General features: G+C 40.3%; 1 protein-coding gene across 2 annotated transcripts in view; it reads left to right on the plus strand.

The window, feature by feature from the left end:
- Positions 1–22,456, plus strand: part of IGSF10 (immunoglobulin superfamily member 10) — a 25,331-nt gene continuing 2,875 nt past the window's right edge. Inside the window, exons 1-6 of one of the 2 annotated variants that reach the window (XM_037008249.2) lie at positions 1–101; positions 2,208–2,399; positions 3,730–3,859; positions 7,881–8,271; positions 13,097–17,449; positions 17,923–18,823. In XM_037008249.2, coding sequence (XP_036864144.2) covers positions 2,209–2,399; positions 3,730–3,859; positions 7,881–8,271; positions 13,097–17,449; positions 17,923–18,823 — 5,966 coding nt within the window. In that variant the 5' untranslated portion in view covers positions 1–101; position 2,208. Of the gene's footprint in view, positions 102–2,207; positions 2,400–3,729; positions 3,860–7,880; positions 8,272–13,096; positions 17,450–17,922; positions 18,824–21,227; positions 21,292–22,456 lie in introns of those variants that run through there. The other variant, XM_073232207.1, reaches the window with a different exon arrangement.

Genomic DNA, 22,456 nt, shown 5'->3' on the forward strand with positions numbered 1-22,456 from the left:
CCTCGGCTCCCCTCCCTCGGCTCCGGACGGTCCCCAGACGCGGACCGCCGAGCTCTGGACACCGCCGGGGGCCCGAGCCCATCGGTCACCTGAGCAAAGAGGTGAGCGGCCGCCGGAGGGGAGCAGCCGGGGGCCGGGCGTGGAAAGGCAGCTGACCCGCCGCAGGAGCGGGCAGCAGGCAGGGTAGGGGCGGAGGGCTGAGTGCGGAAGGACGCCCAGGAGAGCGCGGAGGGCAGCAAGCAGGAGCGCCCCCTCTTCAGTGACTGACGCCGGAGACCCTAACTGTGGGGCACCTATGACAGATTTTTCCAAAAAGGCAAATTGAAATTTTACTCCTGGGACCTGGGGGCAAAATGGGGTGATGTTAATAGTTATATTTAAATGACACTTTTAAGAGGAATTAAAGCACACTGTTGAGGGAGGAAAAGGAACTTTTAAAACCCCACTTTCCCTTTGTTTCTGTAAAGGAACACTTCTTATGGATTAATGTGGGCACGGTTATAATACCCTGAAGTTGTGGAAGCGCCTCCGGGTCTCTGTCCAGAGTATTAATTCTCAACTGCAAGCCAAAAAGACTAAGCTATTTGCTTACTTTGGGAGCAGAGAAATTTTTTTTCATTCAGGCTTGAATACAATTTTTCATTTCCTGGGAATATTCTCTGTCTTTATATCAGGAGAGGATTCAGGACCAGGGAAGAAGAGCTTAGGTATTGTCAATTTCTAGTTACTTCATTATGTACATTTTAGGGGTTAAGTTTGTGGAATCCATTATTTACATGTTCTTTTAGACTTCTGATTTTTTCTTAAATGACTCTTATGTGGGCATACCCAGAACTTTATAGCTAAACGAGAGAATTACCTTCATCCTACTGTTCCTTTCTTTGTTTACATAATAGTAAGAAGGTGGAAATGCTGTTTCCAATAATACAATGTTTGTTTAAAATTTTTGAAACCAGATGTTACAGTGAAAAACGTGGTCATGGGATTAGTCCTATATTAATTTTAATCTGTTCTAAATGCTAACAATAATTCCATTATCTTTATATTTATATGGAGATTCAAGCAATTCTGTATCTGTTATTTTTTGTAATTTATGGCTAGAGGACGATTGCTGGTAGAATCCAAAAGAAACTATTCTATTCCAAAGAATGTTTGGATTTATAAATTATGAAGGTCACTCTTCTTAGAAAGCATAATGAAGATTTTATTGCAACCTTTGTTATGCTCTGAATTTCAGGAAAAAATTAGGTTTCCCTGGGCTTGCTCCACATGTGGGTAACATCAGTTTTCCAACAAACAGAGCATATTTCTTTCCTGTTAATGCTCCTCAACCCCCATGGCAGATGTGGGGAGAAAGGAGCAAGTAAAGAGGCTAAGCAGAGCAAAAGCAGAGAGCCACATATGTCAGCAAGGGTCAGTGTGGCCCACTACAGTGCAGGTACAAGGCTCAAGCCCTCTCAGCAAGTTACTGTTGCTTATGGTCATCATTTGTCAGGGAAGTATGTAATGTGTTTTTTTTGGCAAGAGTTTGACATGTTAGAGATTTATTCACCTTTCCAGTGGATTATTACAACTCTTAAAAAATGTTTTTGAACAAGGCTTAATAAAGTGAAAAGTATATATACATATATACATTTAACAATAAAATGTATTATAAAATTTAGTTTGATTATATACATATATTCAGAAATATACATACTATCTAAAAGACTGGAGGAATACAGCAAAATATTGATTATATATGGGTGGTAGGAATATGAGTAATTTTCTTCCACTTTTTTACAGCTGCCAAATTTTCTATGATGCACATTTTTAGTTTTATAATCAGTTTTTTAAAAGTTAGTCTAAAAGAACTAATATATAAACAGAAAACTGAGCTGTATGTTTTCCAGTTGTCATAATATCTTCATTATCGTCTTCATTTTCTCTCCGTAAAGAATTCCTGAGTAATTGGGATTGCTGCTTTTCTCTAAGAAGGGAGAAGCTGTGAAGGAGTTTTCACAACAATAAATAACCTGCATTAGCACAAATCCCCAGCACAAACTAGGCTTTTTAAAAAGTAAATTTTACCACAGAAGTTGTGAATGAAATTGTCCACCTAGTGACCTTTCAGGAAGGTCTCCCAGACTGCCAGAGTAACTGTGTATGGTCAAACTGGAACTCTGTTCAAACCACGTCTATAATTTCAAGGTGTGCTGTTTTTTCAGGATGAAGGTAACAGACAGAGAAATCACTTGCTGGCTGTTCTTCACTGTGATCTGCCTGGTGGCCTCCCCCGGGGGCAGGGCCTGTCCTCGCCGTTGTGCCTGTTATGTGCCCGCAGAGGTACACTGCACGTTTCGGTACCTGACCTCCATCCCAGACAACATCCCCCGTGATGTGGAGCGTATCAATTTAGGGTACGTGGGGGCCCTTGTGTTGTCCGCTTCTCAAAGAGGGATGGATCACACTGGTGACTTGTCTCCCAAACACTTGTGACTTTGAGAGATTAACCACAGTTGTTTTAACAGTATTTTTCTTCTGAAATAAGTGCACGAGGACCTTAGTTTGTTAGAGGCAATAAAAAAAAATTTCCTGGTAAGATTTTACTAGGAGGCAGTTTTTCTGGAATCTAGAGTCACTCTTGGTAGGTTGAAAGTCCCATGAATTTTGAAAAGCTTCATTCTGGCTACATTTTAGCTCGAAAATAATATAGATCCTGTTAAGAATCAGGGTTACGATATATTTGAGATAACAGGACAAATGGAAGTGTTCTCCCATATATAAAAGATATGTATAAAAAGGTAGCTAGATCCTTTTTTATGCCCTTGGACTTTCCCTGTACAAAGTGACTTACTTAAAATGCTTTTTAAAATGCATATCTAATTAAATCTAACAAAAGGTGATTATATTTTAAAGGTTCATCAAAACTGTACATGGGCACATGTAGTCAGACATCACTTATTTGATATTAATGAGCACCTACTAGGTGCCAAACACAATGAGTGGTACCAGGGATAGAGTGATGAAAAGATGTATTATTCAATTCTATAAGATATAGTTAAAAGAAAGATGACAGTCAGTACAATTTAATAACCATAAGAGAGCATAAACACTGCCTTGGGAAAGATCACTAGTAATAATCAGCTCATTAACTGTGTGCTTATTAAGTCCTGGCATTGAGCTAAGCACTTGTCATGTATTCCATTTAATCCTCATAACCCCTTTGGAGTAAGTTCTATTATTGCATCTATTTATAGATGGGGAAACTCAGGCACAGAAAGATTACTGATTTTACCAGTGTGTCAACACTACCAAGCACCTGAGTTCAGAATCATGGCCAAACCATTTGGCTTCAGAGCCCAGGGTTCCTAACCACAGGGATGAATTCCACTTGGGAGAGTAAGGGGACATGTCATGAAATAATGGGTCTTAACAGTGCTCACAAATAGGGCTATAATCAAGGGTGTTCCAACCCAAAGAAACAGCATATCCCTACAGCTTTGAAAATGAGAAGGAATATTTCTGAGAATGTGGATGGTAATGTTAACTAAGACTGCAAGGGCTAGGTAGACGGTAAACCCTCTGTGGCATCTGATGAATTCTAATGATATTTCAAGCATTTGTGTATCCTTCACCACAAGTTAAAGAACAGGAGACTTTGGGCTTGGTATGTGCTTGTGTGTGGGTTTGCTTTGACATTTGAAATTTAGTTGACAGTCTTGGCTTATGCTGGGTATTTTATTTCAGGTACAACAGCTTGGCTAGACTGACAGAAATGGATTTTTCTGGCCTCAACAAATTGGAGTTACTAATGCTGCACAGCAATGGCATTCACACAATCCCTGCTAAGACCTTCTCAGATCTGCAGGCCTTGCAGGTAAGAACGGTGAGGGTAAGTGGTAGTTTCAAGAAGCGAGAAGTACTTCCAAATGCTGGCTATTCATGGAGAGTCCAGAAATCAAAATTCTGTAAATTAGAAGTAGACATCAAAGAGGATATGAAAGAATGGATTTCTTATTAAATGCAATAGTATGTGAAAATTAGAATAAGAAAATTTTGAGGCAAGTTTACCTTAGGCTAACAGATAAAGAAAAGTCAATACACCAGGATTACTAAACCTTTAACAATCTTGAAAGGGAATTTGCAGTCATGCTCATTGGGGAATTGAATGGGGTTCCTAAAATTAATTGCTGTCTTACACAGAAGTTAGCTTTCCATTACATCAGCATAATTTTCTTCATTTCACTTTGCTTATTTATACCATTTATTTATACCTTATTTATTTATAATTGTCTTCAAATCTTTTAAAGTTATGGAACCATCCAAGAATGCATCAGATGTTGGAAAAATTATCATTCCAGTAGGTAATAAAGTAATGGTAAAAACAAATCAAGGGATAAGAATAAGAGGAATACAGGGAAATGTATACATAAAGATCAGGATGTCTGCTATAGGTAGAACTTGAAGCTTTCGAGAAACTGACTCACAATTTGTGAAGTCTACTAAATTTCTAAAGAAATAAAAAATTGTTCAGGAAAAGCACAACATTATCTTATTTTTTTTAATTAAATTTTTAAGTGAAATGTAGTTTATATGTAATACTAGTTTCTGGTCTTCAACACAGTGCTTCAATTTTTATATATATTAGGAATTGGTAAGGATAAATCTAGTTACCATGCAAATTTGTTACAATATTGTTAACTATATTCCCTATGCTGTACATTACATCCCCTTGAGGTTTTTTATAACTGAAAGTTTATTTCTTTTATTCTCTTTCCCCTATTTTTCCCATCCCCCTAGATCCTCCCCTCCGGCAACTATCAGATTGCTCCCTCTATCTATAAGTCTGTTTTGTTATGTTTTGTTTTTTAGATTCCACATAAGTGAAATCATATAATATTTGTCTTTCTTTGACTTATTTCACTTAGAATAATACCCTGTAGGGCCATCAATGTTGTTACAAATTGCAATATTACATTCTTTTATGGCTAATATTCCACTATACATATGTGTGTGTGCATGTATATTTGTAAAATTAGTGATATTAATTAGTGATATTGAGCATCTTTTCATCTATTGGTCATCTATATGTCTTCTTCAGAGGAATGTCTGATCAAGTCCTCTGCCCATTTTTTAATTGGATTATTTGTTTTTTTGATTGAGTTGTATGAACTCTTTACAGCTTTGGATATTAAACCCTTATCAGTTATATCATTTGCAAATATCTTCTCCTATTCAGTAGCTTGCCTTTTCATTTCCTTGATGGTTTTCTTCAATGTGCAAAAGCTTTTTAGCTTGATGTAGTCCCATTTGTTTATTTTTGCTTTTGTTGCCCTTGCCTGAAGAGACAGTTAAAAAAAAAATTAAGACCAATTTCAAAGAGTTTACTAAGTTTTCTTCAAGGAGTTGAATGGTTTCTGGTCTTAACATTTAAGTCTTTAATGCATTTTGAGTTTGTTTTTGTATATGGTATAAGAAAACAATTCAGTTTATTTTGCATGTAGTTGTCCAGTTTCCCCACCACCATTTATTGAAGAGACTATGTTTTCCCCATTGTATAGTCTTGCCTCCTTTGTTGTACTTATTTTGGATATATAGCCTTTTCTTTTCTGCTTAAAAAAGTTCCTTTAACATTTCTTGTAAGGCTAGTTTGGTGTTGAGAACTCTTTCAGCTTTTCATTGTCTTGGAAACTCCTTATCTTTTCTTCAATTCTGAGTAATAAACTTGCTGGGTAGAGTATTCTTGGTTTTCAGGTTTTTCCTTTCAGCACTTTGAATACATCCTGCCACTCCCTGCTGGCCTATAAAATTTCTGCTGAAAGTAAGTTGATAGTCTCCTGCCAGCACTGGGTCAGCAAAGGAGAAGGGAAGTGGGAAAAAATGATGCCCATCAGTGCTTTTGTCCCCGGAGAACATTCTAACAGATCCCTGCTCCTCTGGAACATGTCCTCAAAGTTGTCAGTGAATCCCCTTCATGTGTAACCCAGGCACTTTCAAACTGCTGTCACTGCCCTGGGACTCAGGGCAAGTGAGGTTGTGTGTGTGCTCTTAGAAGTAGTCTTAACTTCTTACTGCTTTCCAGCTCTCCTGGGTATAAGCCCTGCTGGTTTACAAAGCCAAATGTTATGGGGGTGCAGGCCCATCATGTCTTCCTGGTACAGGTTCCCTGGGCTGGGGAGCCCAATATGAGTTTCAGAACTCTTGTTCCTCAGTGGGGTCCTCAATTGTTGTGATACCCCTCTTGTTTGTGGGTCACCATTCTGGGGGGCCCTGACTAGACTGCAACTCCATGCTTCCTGTCCATTTTGATGTGGTCGTTTCTTCATATCCCTAGTTGTGTAAAAATCTTTTCTGCTCATCTATAGTTTTCTCTCAAAGATAGTTGTTCTACATGCACTTGAAATTCTGGTTTGTCCATGGAAGGAAATGAGCTCAGGATGTCTCTAATCTACTACCTTGATCCACAAGCCACAACTTCTATCCAAAAATTCTCATAAAAAAGATACATTAAAATAAAATAGGTCAGTAATATCTTTACAAAAGATAAAATGCCAGTGTTCACAAAGCCTTTTGACATAATATCAGGGCTGCGTTAAACAATGGAATTCAGTCTAGTTATGCACTTCTGTTGCTTTGGCTGCATCAGGCTTTCTTCGGAATATATGTCTTCAGAGAATGCAGTTGTCTGTAAACATTTATTCTGCTAACCAGCTTTTCAATAGATATTGAGGAGCTCTGAGCACTGAGTTTAAGAGTGTACTCTCAGGGAATATTTTCTATGTTGCCTATTTAAGCCTAATCAGGAAACATAGGAGAAATTATTGTTTTCACTACGATTTCTTTGTTTTTTGGGAGAAAGAGTATAAGTAAAGAAGGTATTGGAGAATACCCACGTACTGTGGAAACACTCAAAAAATTATTTTAATTTTGATTAAATTCAAAATCATGTGACTCATAATAGCCAAAAAGTAGAAACATCCCAAATGTCTATCAGCTGATAAGTGGATAAACAAAATATGTTACATGGAATACTCTTTGGCAATAAAGGGCTGACACATGCTACAACAGGGATGGGTCTGGAAAACATTAGGCAAATTGTAAAAAGCCAGAAACAAAAGACCACATATTATATGACTCCATTTGTATTAAATGTCCAGAATAGGAAAATCCATAAAAACAAAGTAAATTAGTGGTTTTCTAGGGGCAGGAGGAATAGGGAAATGACTGCCAGAGGATATCAGTTTTGATTTTATGGCAATGAAAATTTTCTAAAATTAATACAGGTGGTTGCACAACTCTGTTAAATACTACTTAATTGCATATGTTAGACAAGTGACTTTTATGGCATGTTAATTGTATTTCAATAAAGCTATTAAAAATGTGAGAGGTAAATTAAAATCACTATTTTTTATTAAAGATTTAGTATCAAGATACTTTTTATTATGGAAATTTTCAACCATACACAAAAGCATAATGAAACCCAATGCATCTTCAATAGTTAACAGATCTTGTTTCACCTGCACCCTACCAACTACTTTTCTTCTTCACTGCATTGTTTTGAAACAAATTCATGACATCATAATGTTCCATTTTTAAGCACCTCAGTATATCTATGTCTCTCTATCTATAGAGAGAGATAATAATATTAAGATTAAGGAATCTTTAAAAAAATATCATTTGTATCTTAAATTTTTAGCAATAATTTCTTATCAAATATTCAAAATTATTCTAATTTTCCCTGATATTCTCATATTTAATTTGTAGCTAACATGCTTGAATTAGGATCCAGACAAGGTACACACACTGTATTTGATTAATCTCAACATATTTTCTATTATTGATATGCTTTTCCTTTTTGTGACAACCCGTTTGACAAACTGTGTTCTTTTTATTCTTAGGTCTTAAAAATGAGCTATAATAAAGTCCGAAAACTTCAGAAAGATACTTTTTATGGCCTCAGGAGCTTGACACGGTTGCATCTGGACCACAATAGTATTGAGTTTATAAACCCAGAGGTTTTCAATGGACTTACCTTTCTCCGATTGGTGCATTTGGAAGGAAATCAGCTCACTAAACTCCATCCAGATACATTTGTGTCTTTGCGATACCTCCAGATATTTAAAACATCCTTCATTAAGTATCTATACTTGTCTGATAACTTCCTGAGCTCCCTTCCTCAAGAGATGGTCTCCTATATGCCTAATCTGGAAAGTCTTTATCTTCATGGAAACCCCTGGACCTGTGATTGCCACTTAAAATGGTTGTCTGACTGGATACAGGAGAAGCCAGGTATCTACGCCATTTATTCCTTTGTCCTAAATAAGTAGAGGAAACCTGCCTGAAGGTGTTATATCAGTCAGTGGGGAGGCAAAGATAATTTAGCTGAAGAGTAAATGAACTCTATTAATTCAGTGATTAATGAATTCTCTTAATTCATCTGTGCATTAATGATTCATTGTTTCAGTCAACTATCCACTAATTACTTCTGGCTTTTGGAAAAACTTGGAAATAAGAAATGTATGTTGTGTTGCTCTTGCCTATCTCTTTTCAGCCAGTGCCTATTTTTTTGGTGCTCTATTCAAGGCCTGTGCTTGGCAATGGGAATACCAAGAGCACTGTTTCTGCTCTAACCACACATCTAGAGGGTTACAGATAAGCACGCAATCAGGGTATGAAATGTGTTTAAGGGGGAATGTAGAATTTGCTGTGCAGGGGGCCAGAGCCCACTGGTTTTGGCATCTGAAGGGTGCTTGGTTACTTTGGAAAGAGCGGGAACTGGATTGCCATGCATCGAGGATGGAAGTGTGCAGTCACACAGGACTTGAGACTGTTGAGGGCGAAGGTGAGGCCACTGCAGAGGGGCAGATCATCAGCTGAGCAAGTCCTCTGAGAAGACTGGAAGGTAAGCACTCCAGCCAGAGGTGAAGAGCTTTTCCTTAGGAGAGAAAGGAGACCTAACTGGACACAGAGGTAGGGGAGCTCCTGCGCCTGGTGGAGGAGGTGAAGGGAGCTCGTAGAGGATGGCTTCTCCTCCTCTGTGTCCTTGTAGGAGAGGTGACTGAGGAGGGGTAAAGCTTAGAAGCTTGAGAAAAGTGGGAAAGGTCCGAAGTTGCTGCTATGAAATATATATACTGTATCTATGTGTATAGGTATGTCCAATCATATGTATGTAGTTCTATATATAGATATGTAGTCAGTTAATATAACTAGCCAAAAAACTGATCAAAAAAACATTAATCAGACATTGTGAGGTACTGTAGTGTCTTGAGGTAAATACGCTAAATACATAAAAAGACAATAAGGCTATGCATGAAAACATCAAAATACTTTAGTTGATGATTTAGTTCTATAGGAAATGAGAGTCACTAAAAATTACTTCTGCCTTGACTGAAAAAGAGGGAAATTTGGCACAAAGGTTACTTTGAAGGAAAAAGAAGGAATAAGAGCGAGCAGGGAGGTAACATACTCAGTTTTTGCTTGACATTGTGCTAGCTGTTTTCTATTTAGTCTTCACAAAAATCCACAATTTACAGATGAAGAAATTGAGGCTTAGAAAAGTTGGTATTTTGGACTAGTCATTTGACACTTTAGTCCCATAAATGTAGCTTCACAAGACATCTAAAAGGGGAGCTATTGAGTGGGGCTTTCTCAATATCCTCAGTTCCATGGAGACAGACAGGAGAATGAGAAAACACTGGATTTTCATGTGGTCACTAGCTGAATTACAGGGGAAGGATGGTGTGCAAACAGAGAAAACTTATTTGAGAAATGTTGCAGTGAAAGGAGAAATAAGGGAGAGAACTGTATAACCAGGGAGCAAATGTTTCTGTTTGGTTTCTGTAAGGTGTGAAACCTACTTGCCATTCTGCTCATTACATGCTCAGTAATAAAATCAGGCTAATATATATTGTTAGCAGCTAACATTTCACCAAATGGATTATGCCACTGATTATAAGATATTTAGTTATTCTATGTACTAAAGGAAATTTTTTAATGACCAAAAAGAGTTCAGTAACTGACAGGCTGTAGCTCACAGGCCAGTTCCAGCCCTTCACAAGCTTTTGTAAATAGTCCTATTGGAACACAGTCATGCCCGGTCTTTACAGACCATCTAGGGCAGCTTCGGTGCTACAGTGGTGTAGTTAAATCGTGTCAGAGATCTATGGTCCAAATAATCTGAAATCTTTACTACCTGCCTCTTTATAGAACAGGTTTACTGACCCCGGCCTCGAGAACAAAGCCTGAGCATGCCAGATCCTCCTTGACCAGCCTCAGCCTCATTTCCCACTACCCTCTGCTTGCCCTCATCCCAGACTCCCCATGAGCTGTACCACCTGCAGCTACTGCTTACCTGACTATGGGGCTTCCCTTTCTTTTCTGCCTGATGGGCTCTCAGCCAGCCAGCAAACTGCCTAGCATTCACCAGTTCTAGGAAGCCTGGAAGTTCCTCCAACCACCTCATCTGTATCAGAATAATCATTTTACCACTTGTAATTTCCCACACTTCTGTTCTTGAATGGATAACACTTTATTACATTTATTAATATTAAATGTCTGTTGCCTTATGTCTAATTTATTGATTCTTGGCTCCTAGAATGTGCCTAGAAAAATAGTTCAACAAAAATTATTCAGTACCTACTAAGCTTTTATCATTATCCATTTCGATGGTGAGTACAAATGAGTTCTCACTGCCCGTCTGTGGTCTTAATATGCCCCAAATTGTACGTGTGTGTCTGTAAAATAATTAGGCAAGCCCACTAGCAGTAACAACTTTCAGTTGTGTCTAAAATATGATGTGTTCTCCTTTTGACTGAGATGCTAATGATAATCCTACAAGACTCATAAATCAGTCATGTCAACTTCTCTGAAATAGTTTTCATCTCTTCTAAGAGCTGTGACAGTTTCTCATGCTTTCAGTTGCCTCACGTGCCATGTGATATGTAGTCAGATGAAACCCAGCTTCATCTATTTGTGGGCATCTTCCATTCTTAGATTCTACAAAGCTCTTGCCATTGCTTTTCTATAAAATAAGGGTTTGTGGCCATTTCTCTAGTAAACATTGGTTTCACAGATGATAAATTTATGTCCTGATGTTCTGCTTCCAGGCCTTTCTAAAAAATAACTTCTTGTTTTAATGTCAAAGTATAATAACAAATACATTTTAAGTGGCAAACAATATATGTATCACCAACAGAGCATGTGACTCAAGTGAAGAGAAAACAATAAAATAGGTATGACAGTCTGTGTGTGAGCAGGCACCAGCTGCCACTCTAAAACACCTTCAGCTGTTAAGACACACCTCAATTTATCAGTTAAAATATGGAAGAAATATGGTTGTAGAATTAAGCCTATCTCCTTGTGATCTTTCCTGGGCATCCTAGGACAGCACTAGGGACATACAGGTGAACAGCATGGAGCTGGCAGTCTTGTGGAGGACACACAACCTGACAAATAATTTGAAGAGTGGGTGACAAGGGTAGGAGAGGAGAAGTGAAAGGCACTAGGAGAAAGTAAAGCAGGGAGCCCACCCAGAAGAAGTGCCGTCCTGCCTGGGTCTTGAGGGCGTCAGTAAAGGTGGAAGAATGTGTGTCAGATACCAAGTGCATGGGAAGTGGAAGGAACAGCATATACCAGAGGAGGACAGGCATGGCACGGTTGAGGCGTGGAAAGCATTTAAGTGTGACTGGAACCTAGTGTGAGGGAGGCAGTGGAAGTGAATGATCTGATTTGCATCTCAGGTAAAATACCTGAAGTCCAATAATTGGCATACCAAGATGTGAGCAAAAATAATTCTGTGATGAGGCTTAATTAAACCAGAAGTCTGCCATGATCTTTGCGATAACAGGGTCTGAGCCCAGGGTACTGATAAGTAAGTAAAGGGGCATAGCTGCTTGGTAAGTGGGTGACTGAAAAGAGCCACTCATGAATGTTCAAAGGCTTTCAGGCTTTTCAGCTACTTCATCTGCATAGTAAACTTTAAAGTGTGCTGAAGAATGCTGAGTAGCCAGATATACATGGCATTACCTGTCATACTGAGGTACACACTAAAGGGTTGGGAGTCCCTGGTCAGAGGGACTTAAGCCTTTGAGAGGATTTGTGCACTTGGGGGAAGGTGATCTGACCCTGCCCAGCCTCTGCCAATGGGATAATGTTCCCTTAAGTGCCATGTCCAATGCATGATATGGGAGCTATTACTGGAAATGGCATGGAAGTCCCAGGTTGCATTTTATGTAAGATAAAACTCCGTACCTCTTATCAAGTATTTCAGTGATCAATTACTTTAAATAGGCTCACCAGAGTGGTGTTTTTTAAATGATTGAATATAAGTGATATTTGAATACCTGAAAGAAAAGGCTTCTGTGATTCAGAAAGGCTGAGGGTAGGCCTCGTGTTCTAAGACTTTCAGGCTTCTGACGTCACGGAACTGTCACCATGAATGGGCCGCCCCTTTACGGGGACACGCTATTCTCCCTCCCCATTAAACTGGATCCTCCTCCAATGAGTCTGCCTCAACGTGTCTGCACTCGTGCCCTCAGTTGCCCCCCATGTTCACCCGAATCCTCACCCCTTACTGATCGCTCCCACCTGTCTCCCTGTCTCCATGATCTATCAGTCACTCTCCATTTCTACTGAGACTAAGTGAGACCAGGCCAGCGCATCTTATAATTCAGGTGTTGTTCTTTTGGATAATGGGAAAAGAAAGTTTGTGTGTTTAATGATAACTTATGAAAACAGTTTATCTCTTAAAGGGCAATGAAATTCTAGGACTCTTAAAACATTGAAATGAGGAATTAGAACTAAACTGCTGTTAATAAAAAGTGACAATCATAAGCATATCATTATGTTTCCCTAGATAAGGAAACTATTCATTCAAATAATATTTACTGAGTATCAGATACTTTCTAGGCATGGGAAACACATCAGTGAACAAGACAGACAAATCCTTGTGTCTATGGATATAATATTGTGGCAAGGGAAAGTGTTATTTTTTTTAAGAAATCAACAACAGACTTTCTAAATGGTTTTAAATTCTAACAAAAACTATTCAAAGTGTTCAAATATTAATTAATAAGAAGGCTACAAATGACAATAATTCAATTGTCATTTTTCCTAGATATAATAAAATGCAAAAAGGACAGAAGTCCCTCCAGTCCTCAGCAATGTCCACTTTGCATGAACCCCAGGACCTCTAAAGGCAAGCCCTTAGCTATGGTCCCAGCTGTGGCTTTCCGGTGTGCCAAGCCAAGCATTGACCCATTCCTGAAACTGAAGAGCCTGCCGATTTTGGAAGACAGTGGTTCTGTGTCCATGTCTCCCCAAGATTTCATGTCACCCTTGGGCTCCCTCACATTGAATCTGACAGACCAGTCTGGAAATGAAGCTAACATGGTCTGCAGTATTCAGAAGCCCTCCCAGACATCCTCCATTGTACTCACTGAGGAAAATGACTACATCATGCTAAATACATCATTTTCAACATTTCTGGTGTGTAACATAGATTACAGTCACATTCAGTCAGTTTGGCAAGTTCTGGCTTTGTACAGTGACTTTCCTCTGATACTAGAAAGGTGCCACTTGCTCCCTGAAACAACACAATATGGCGACAAATATAATCAAGTGGCTCCTGAGCCCAAAGATATTTTTACCAACATAGAGGCTGTTCTCAAAGCAGATCCCCCTTGGCTAATGCAAGACCGAATTTCCTTGCAACTAAACAGAACTGCCACCACACTCAGTGCGCTGCAGATCCAGTACTCTAGTGATGCTCAGGTCTCTTTACCAAGGGCAGAGATGAGGCCAGTGAACCACAAATGGACCATGATTTCCAGGGATAACAATACTAAGCTGGAACACACTGTTTTGGTTGGTGGGACCATTGACCTAGACTGCCCAGGCCTGGGAGATCCCACCCCACATCTGGAGTGGGTTCTAGCTGATGGAAGTAAAGTGACAGCCCCTTATGTTAGTGAGGACGGACGAATCCTAATAGACAGAAGTGGAAAACTGGAGCTCCAGATGGCTGACAGCTTTGACACAGGCACATACCACTGCATAAGCACCAATTATGATGATACAGATTTTCTCACCTACAGGATTACTGTGGTAGAGCCCTACATCAAAGCCTACCATGAAAATGGTATTCATCACACAGCGTTCATTGGTGAAACACTTGACCTCCCATGCCATTCTACTGGTATCCCAGATGCCTCTGTTAGCTGGGTTCTTCCAGGAAGAACTGTGCTCTATCAGTCCTCAAGAGACAGACAAATTCTCAACAATGGCACACTAAGGATATTACAGATCACCCCAAAAGACCAGGGTCATTATCGTTGTATAGCAGCCAACCCATCAGGTATAGATTTTCTGATTAACAAAGTTTCAATCAAAACAAAAGGGCAAAAGCCAGTGGACCATGATGTAGAAACAGATGGCTCTGGACTGGATGAGCCTAATCCTGCTGCTCACTCTCAAGAGCCCCCAGTCGCCCAACCCTCTACAGCTGCTCCAGCGGGAGCTGCAGTGGGATACCAAGCCTCCAGCACGAGCAAGAAGCACAACTACCGGGAACCAGTGCACCTGGGGCGTCGAGATTCAACAAACCACCCCTTTAGGGAGCGCAGGAAGCAGTTCCCTCCCTCTGCTCAGAGAATTGACCCACTACGCTGGGCAGCACTTTTGGAGAAAGCTAAAAAGAATGCTGTGTCAGAGAGGAAGGAGAAAAGCACAACAAGGCCACCTGTCCTGGTCACCCAGCTCCTAGACATACATGGTGAAGAAGTGGACTCTTCAGGCCTGCTCCCTCCAGATGAGGAATTTATGGTCCTGGCAACTGAAGTTCCCAGTGTTCTGGTAAGGACCAGGGCTGCCCACCCCAGGACAGTATCTAACAGCCCTGTGACAAATACAACAGCTGGCACCAAAGTCTCCCCCACGGCAAGTCCACAAACACTACCACCAGGGAAACCAGTAGATTCCAAACGGTCTGCTGCTGCTGAAACTACAGCTGTGTCAACGGACGTAAACCCAGCCACATCAAGCAAAAGGCAAGGCACAGCCAACCAAAAGGTACCCACCATCTCTCCTCCGCTACCTGAAGCAACTCATTTTCATGGCAGTGATGACATGGGGAAGAGGAGAGAGCATCTGGAAACTGCCCACCCAGTAACAGTGGGGACTGCAGCCAAAGATGTCAATATCAAAATGCTTCATAGTGCTAACAGCAAAGCTGATGTGTTCTCAGGGGCGGTAAGTGCCATGGAGAGTCATCAGACATCCGTAACAGGAACCACTGAACCCAGGAGCAATCGCATCTCTTCTCCTGTGACACAAAAGCTTAGCACCTCTAAGCGCCCCTCGAGCACACACACTCCTGCACGTTCTCAGTTACAGATTTCCAGAAATAGTACAACTAACATCCCTCTGTCTGGACGCTTTGGAAGACGGAGGAAAATCTGGGGCAGGGGGCGAATTATCAGCTCATACAGAACTCCACTTCTCCGACAGCACAGATACAGCTTTGTGAGGCCAACTTTCAGAGGCTCTTCTGAAGAAAGTGCCAGTGCATTTCCAGCCACAGGGCACAACATGGGCTGCCCGTCCTGTTCTCCCAGAGAGAGGCTCACCACTTCCACAGCAGCAAGGCCTTTTCCAAGTTCTTTGCCCATTTCCTCCACTAAAGCTGAAATTGCCACAGTCACCGCAGCAGCATCTACAACTCTAGTCCACAGTCCTTTGTTACCATTTGAGAACAGACCAAATGTAGACACTGAGAAAACAACACCCACGATAAAATATTTCAGTGCTGAAGGTACACAAGTGACTCCAGCTGGTGCAGTCATGACTCTTGCCAGAACAGCCCAGGTATTTATGGAAAAAGCTCACATAAAAAATATTGTTTACCCAAGTGCATCTAACACCGGTGAAGTTAAAAGAGATTCAGTGATTACACCACCTCTGCCAGGTCCCAGCACGAAGCCATCTATGCCTACTTCTATAGCCATTACAAGATTTTCAAGAAGGAAAATTCCCTGGCATCAGATTTTTGTAAACAACTATATGCAAAAAGGGAGGATAAAGAGTCACCATAAATTTGGTTCACAAAAGAGCAGAAACACAGTGCTTGTTAAAATACCCCCTGCTTTACCCAGGAATAAAGTTTCCCCCACCTTCCCTAGCATAACACTCTCAGCAGGTGTGATGCAGATTCTATCAGTAACATCAGCTGCGACTCACCACAATCTCACTGCAACACACAGTCCTGTCAGTCTCCCACCAGTGAAGCAGCTGCTCTTCCCTCCTGTTCACACTATACCTCCTAGTATCTCAATCAAAGAATCAAGTACACATTTCATATCAATGCAGACAGCCACACTGACGACGCCCTCTACTGCCCCTGTGTCTATCATCAGTAAAACCCAAATAATCAGACCCAGGACACGAGAAGCCCAAAGGAAAAAGGAGCCTCAGGAGAACAGGAATGACCCAAACACCTCTCCAAACCAGAGTTCTGGCTTCAGCACATCCAGGGCTATGACACCTCCTGATCTCACTGCCCATGAAACTTCAGCCCAGTCCAGTGTCTCTGTTTTCACTCATTCTCCCATAGAAAGTACAAAAGGAATCTCAAGCATAATCGGTCTTCATCCAAGAACACTTAACCTGACAGATACAGGTGAGAGACTACCCCAAGAGAGCACTCAGACTTCGAGCACAGCTGCTTCTGAAGCCACCTTGTCCAGCAGACCACACCAGACTACACCTAGAGATACGATCCCTAGGCACTCAACCGTGCCACCCCTCCTGAGCAGCTGTGCTACTCCAGCACCCATCCACACCTCCCTGCCTGTGAGTGATCAAAGTGCAGTTATGGGTAGCGTGGCAAGTCCCTCTTCCAGGATAATGACAAATATAATGGTCAGGCCCCAAGAGTCCTCAGGGCACAATGCTAATCCACAGGAATTAGCGGCAGAGATTGCTACACCTCCCAAAGCTCACCCAAATGCCAAATACACAACGGGAACCACCCACTTTCTCTATTCCAGTCTCTTACAGTCTACTCCTGTGCCAGCACTAACAATAGTCAAACCACAGAGTTCTAAATTGACTCCCTCTCCCTTGTCAGAAAACCACTTCTGGAACAAGTCATACCGAGAAATTGCTGAAAAAGGCAAAAAGTCAATAGTGAGCATGTTGCCCACCCCAGGCTTGCCAGAGGACACCACTCGTGTTTCAAACTGGGATATACAGGAGACTGCAAAGAAAAGTCGCTTTGATGAGATACCAGTTCAAATAACAACTTCTGAACTCCTTCCCTTTGACTCTTTGTCCAGGAATATATTCGAAAGGCCCAGAATAGTTGGAGGAAAAGCAGCAAGTTATACTGTTCCAGCTAACTCAGATGCCTTTCTTCCTTGTGAGGCTGTTGGGAATCCCCTCCCCACCATCCACTGGACCAAAGTCTCATCAGGTATTTGAAACTGTTTCTTTAAACTTAGTCTTCTTTGGTTATAAAACAAGGAAAATATTGTGCTATGTTTCTGGAATCAACCCCAGTTTCAGATTTCTCTAAGATAAAGAAACTATTAATGTCCTCATTTGACATTTTTGCCATGTGGCTTTTTTGCTCATTAAAAGGTTTTAAAACATGTTAATTAGGAATGTTTAAAAAAAATGATTTGAAAGTGGATCCAAAGAAATGTGATATGAAAACGAGAGAATGGGTATTGCATTGGGCCATCTGGCTTTTAAATTAAAATTATGGTGATAAGAAATTCCAGGAATAATTTTAGCAATCTGAAGAATAGGCATCGTAACTTTAAATATATTTGTTCTCAGGAGCCTAACAAAAAGATGGCTTTCCTCTTGAGACTTCCATTTGAACAATTTATGTCTCCTATCTAAACTTTGATGACCTATTACTATAAATTCCTTTCTTACCAGGACTTGATTTGTCTAAAAGGAAAGAGAACAGCAGGTTCCAGGTGCTCCCCAATGGCACCCTGGCCATACAGGAGGTGGACATTCAGGACCGTGGACAGTACCTGTGCTCTGCTTCCAATCCCCTGGGCACAGACCACCTTCACGTCACCTTGTCTGTGGTTTCCTATCCTCCCAGGATCCTGGAGAGACGTAACAAAGAGATCACAGTCCATTCTGGAAGCACTGTAGAATTGAAGTGCAGTGCTGAAGGTAGTCCAAGCCCTATGATTTATTGGATTCTCGCAAACCAAACAGTGGTCTCAGAATCCTCTGAGGGGAAAAGGCAGGCCTTGGTGAAATCTGATGGAACGCTGGTCATCCACAGTCTCAGCATCTATGACAGGGGCTTTTACAAATGCATGGCCAACAACTCAGCTGGCCAGGACTCACTGCTGGTTAAACTTCAAGTCATTGCAGCCCCACCTGTCATTCTAGAGCAAAAGAGGCAAGTCATTGCAGGGATGTGGGGTGAAAGTTTGAAACTGCCTTGTACTGCAAAAGGAACTCCTCAGCCTAGTGTCCACTGGGTCCTCACTGATGGCACCAAAGTGACACCATTACAGTCGATCAATTCCAAGTTGTTCTTATTTTCAAATGGGACACTGCATGTAAGAAATGTAGCTTCTTCAGACAGGGGCACTTATGAATGTATTGCTACCAGCTCCACTGGCTCAGAGAGAAGGGTGGTAATTCTTACAGTAGAAGAGCAAGAGACCATCCCCAGGATAGAATCTGCATCCCAGAAGTGGACTGAGGTGAACTTTGGGGACAAATTACTACTGAACTGCTCAGCCATTGGGGAACCCAAGCCCAAAATAATCTGGAGGTTACCATCCAAGGCTGTCGTCGACCAGTGGCACAGGTAAACCATACCTTTGTGTTGAGATTATCTTCTTTATCTATTTAGATGTACAACTTCTGAAATGAAAAGTCATACAGTGAGGCTAGCAGTTTTAGAGAGCCCTTAGACTCTGCAAGTATAACTCTGAAGAGACCTATTCCTTTTGAGATTAATATAATAAATAATATAAAAACCAAGATTCTTTTATGCTTAACTCTAAGGCCAACTTGTTATTGAGTTTATATAGTTAAAGAAGAATAAAATTCTCATTTGCTTTCATACTTGCAACAGTTTTAAAATCGTAACTGTGTAAGCACACTCATAATTCCTCTATCCAGGAAAGAGGAGGGAGTTTGTAATGCAACCAAGGCTCTGGAAAGACATACTCTTACTTCACTCTTGAAGGGCCTCCTATCCAACATTTTAAATTTCAGTATAATCTGTCATTTCTTCTAGCCTAAGATTGCAAAGCACTTTATGAAAGTCACAACATTAAGACCTTCACAAAGTGAAATATATTCTGGATCTGCATCACTCCAATGCTGTCAGACCCATAAATACACATACAAATTTCCTCTAGTATGCTCTGTTACAGGCATATTCATTTTTATCTGATTTTCTGTATAAATTAAACCCTGTCTTTGAAAATAATTATAGCTTATAAGAGTTACTAAGTTAGGCCAGTTGCATGACTTTGTGCAGTGGCTTTCTGTATGACAGAAAAAGATGGGAGTGAGCATTTACATTTTTTATATTTTCTTATTCATTAATAGAAGTATCCATGCAGAAGAGAATAGACATAATAGAGTTGAATTTGTACTCATGCTTAGATGTTGAAGAATAGAGTTCTTTTTCTAGTGTCACACTATAAGCTGGTTTTGAATGTAGTAAATGAATTTGGCTTGTGATCTTTAATTCAAAAGTAAGTGTTAATTTTCAGGTTTTTCAGTAAGACATCAAGATTATCTGGCCAGTGTCAAATTGAAATTAGTTTAGATTTTAAATGTTTTTAAATGCTGAGTTCTAAGATGTAAACTTTAGGAATGACATGTTTACTATACATATAACCATTTATGACATAAAATATTTTTGATGTTTCATCAATTTCTGCATTTACTATTATATTAGCAGGTCTCATTTGTTTGCCTTAAGTACTTATTTTATTAACGTTGAATGGAAGTTCTCTTTTCAGAAATGAATGCATTTAAAATAAATTCCATGGAGCATGGGGATGATTCTCATTTACCCAGAGAGAGCTCATTATTCTGTGTAATTTCCAACACCATTTTCATTACCCATCCATCACCATTTCATTACCAATGCAAAAAGTATAAAAGGCATTACATTTGTGATGGGAGTAAGAAATAAAGTTCAAAACCTAGGTTGTAAAGATGAGGCCTACAACATTTATCTTCATTAAGTCAATTATGGAAAATGGAAATCTTTTGTCAAGAGCTATGAAAAAATATAAAGGAATGTGTTAAAGAGTTAATCCAGAGGAAGTCTGGCGAGTATTCTAAAGCACATTACCTCAATATCTCAGAATAAACCTTGACCAAATGTTCTAACAAATCCCTCAGAGATATCGAGCAGAAGAACAGGTAGTCTTTTTACATTTTGTTTTGGGAAAGTACTTACAAAACATGGAAAGATAGTTCATACTATTGAAGAGGCAGCAGAGTGTGTAAAGATCACAGATGCTATCATGGGCCACCACGGGTACTGGTGTTTTTGACAGTGAAATTCAACTTGTTTGCTAACTGAACAAGCCAATGATTATTTTGCAACTCACTCCTAAAAAAGGCCAGAATATTCATTACTTAGATGCTTTAGACAGGTCAACAGAAAAAGAGCACTTCTATTGAAAAATCCTTACTCTTCCTGCTTCTTAGCTTTAGAAATGTGAATTTTGGATTCTGAAAATGAGAAAACTTTTATCAAAGCTGTGCTTATCCAAGTCTACTCCATACTCCACCATGACCCAAAGAAGCAAAACCCTTTCACTTTCTGAAAACCACTCGTTAGCTGAACCAAAAAGCCTTCTCTGCATTTTTTCCATGGTCCCAGACTCTGAGCACTATCAGTCTACCTCTACTACTTTCAACATATGTGCCCTACACCACAGCACACAACTGTGCTTCCTCTCCTTTGGAACCTTGCTCCTCATGACCTGGGAGCCTATTCTAAGAGCAGACCTCAGGTTCCCCGGACTGCTGAATCAGAATCTTCACTTAAAAAAATCCCCAGTGAATCATATGCACAATAAAATCTGAGAGGTGCTGCTTTTGGAAGACTGCAGATACCTGCACAAATAATTCTTTTTCTTTTTTTGAATAAAACTTTTATTTTCAAAAATAAATTCTCTTAAAAATATAAATTTATAAGAAGAAACAGCTATAGTTCTGTTTATTTTTGTAACCTCCAGATGCTTCAGCTTTGGTGGATGTCACTATGAATCACTGGTTTTCAAAGTGTAGTCCCCTGCCAGTGTAAGTATTGCCTAAGAACTTGTTGAATCAGAAACTCTGAGTCTGTATTTTAAAAAGCAATTTGTGTTCTTTGAAGCCCTCCAGGTGATCTTAGTGCATGCTAAAATTGGAGACTAGTTCTCAAACTTATTTGTTCACAAGTCGCCCGGGGTTTTAAACAGTGGGTTCCCAGTCCCCAGCCATGTATTGAATCCAGTCACTGAAACGTGAACAGGAAATCAGGGCCAGTGTGATTCTGGTGCAGGTATAAGGGAACCGAGTTGAGATCCTAGGTTTAGAGCAGTGGTTCTCAGACTTACCTACACAGCACAACCTAGGAATCCTGACACCGAGGCCACAGTCCACACCAATTAAATAAAATTCTGGAGGTGGGACTCAGGTAGTCATCGGTATTTCATACTGCGTAAGTGATTTGAAGTGGTGCAACAAGTTTGAGAATAAGTGCTTTTAGAAAGCATTAGGAAAGAATGAGGAAGGAAAAAACATTAGGAAAAATACGAGGTTTGAGAACCAGCCCTGTGACTTGAGACAAGTCATTAAGTCTCTTAACTATCAGTTTACTCAGCTGTACAGTGCCTAACTGACTAAAGATTTAAAAACAAATGCAAAGCCCCTGGCAATTTCCGTTCTCTTTACTAAGTGTATCCATTATAATTTTACCTTGGTTTAAATGCCAGAGGAGTTCCTCCCACCCTTGAGAAAAACACATAAAAAGAACACCAGCACCTTCTGTAATGTATCACAATGCCCTCTTACCCCCGCACTTTTTACACTAGGTTTGCTAGAGAACTTGAGGCTGTGTGACTTGGTTAGCAGCTATGAAATGTTCACACACTTCTTTCTAGTTTAACCTACCTGCTTAGCTCATGTTTCAAAAAATTATAAGAGAAACATTACATAGGTTGTCACTATGGGTGTTCTGGATCATGGTATTAGCACCAATTCAATTTCCACTGGTCTTTGAGAGGCTCCATTTGGTTTTACCAGGCAAGGTCTGCCATCTACTGGTCAATTGTGGGAATAGCACACTGGGTAGTGGCTTCAGAAGAAAACCAGTGTTTCCCCACAGTTCAGCATAATTACAGCTGTCCTGAAAGGGCACGTGCTACAGCAAGCTTCTGAGTCATACATTGGCATTTTCTCTCTACATAACAAAGTGGAACTT

This window comes from Manis javanica, chromosome 3, assembly GCF_040802235.1.
Source record: "Manis javanica isolate MJ-LG chromosome 3, MJ_LKY, whole genome shotgun sequence".
NCBI classification, from domain to species: domain Eukaryota; kingdom Metazoa; phylum Chordata; class Mammalia; order Pholidota; family Manidae; genus Manis; species Manis javanica.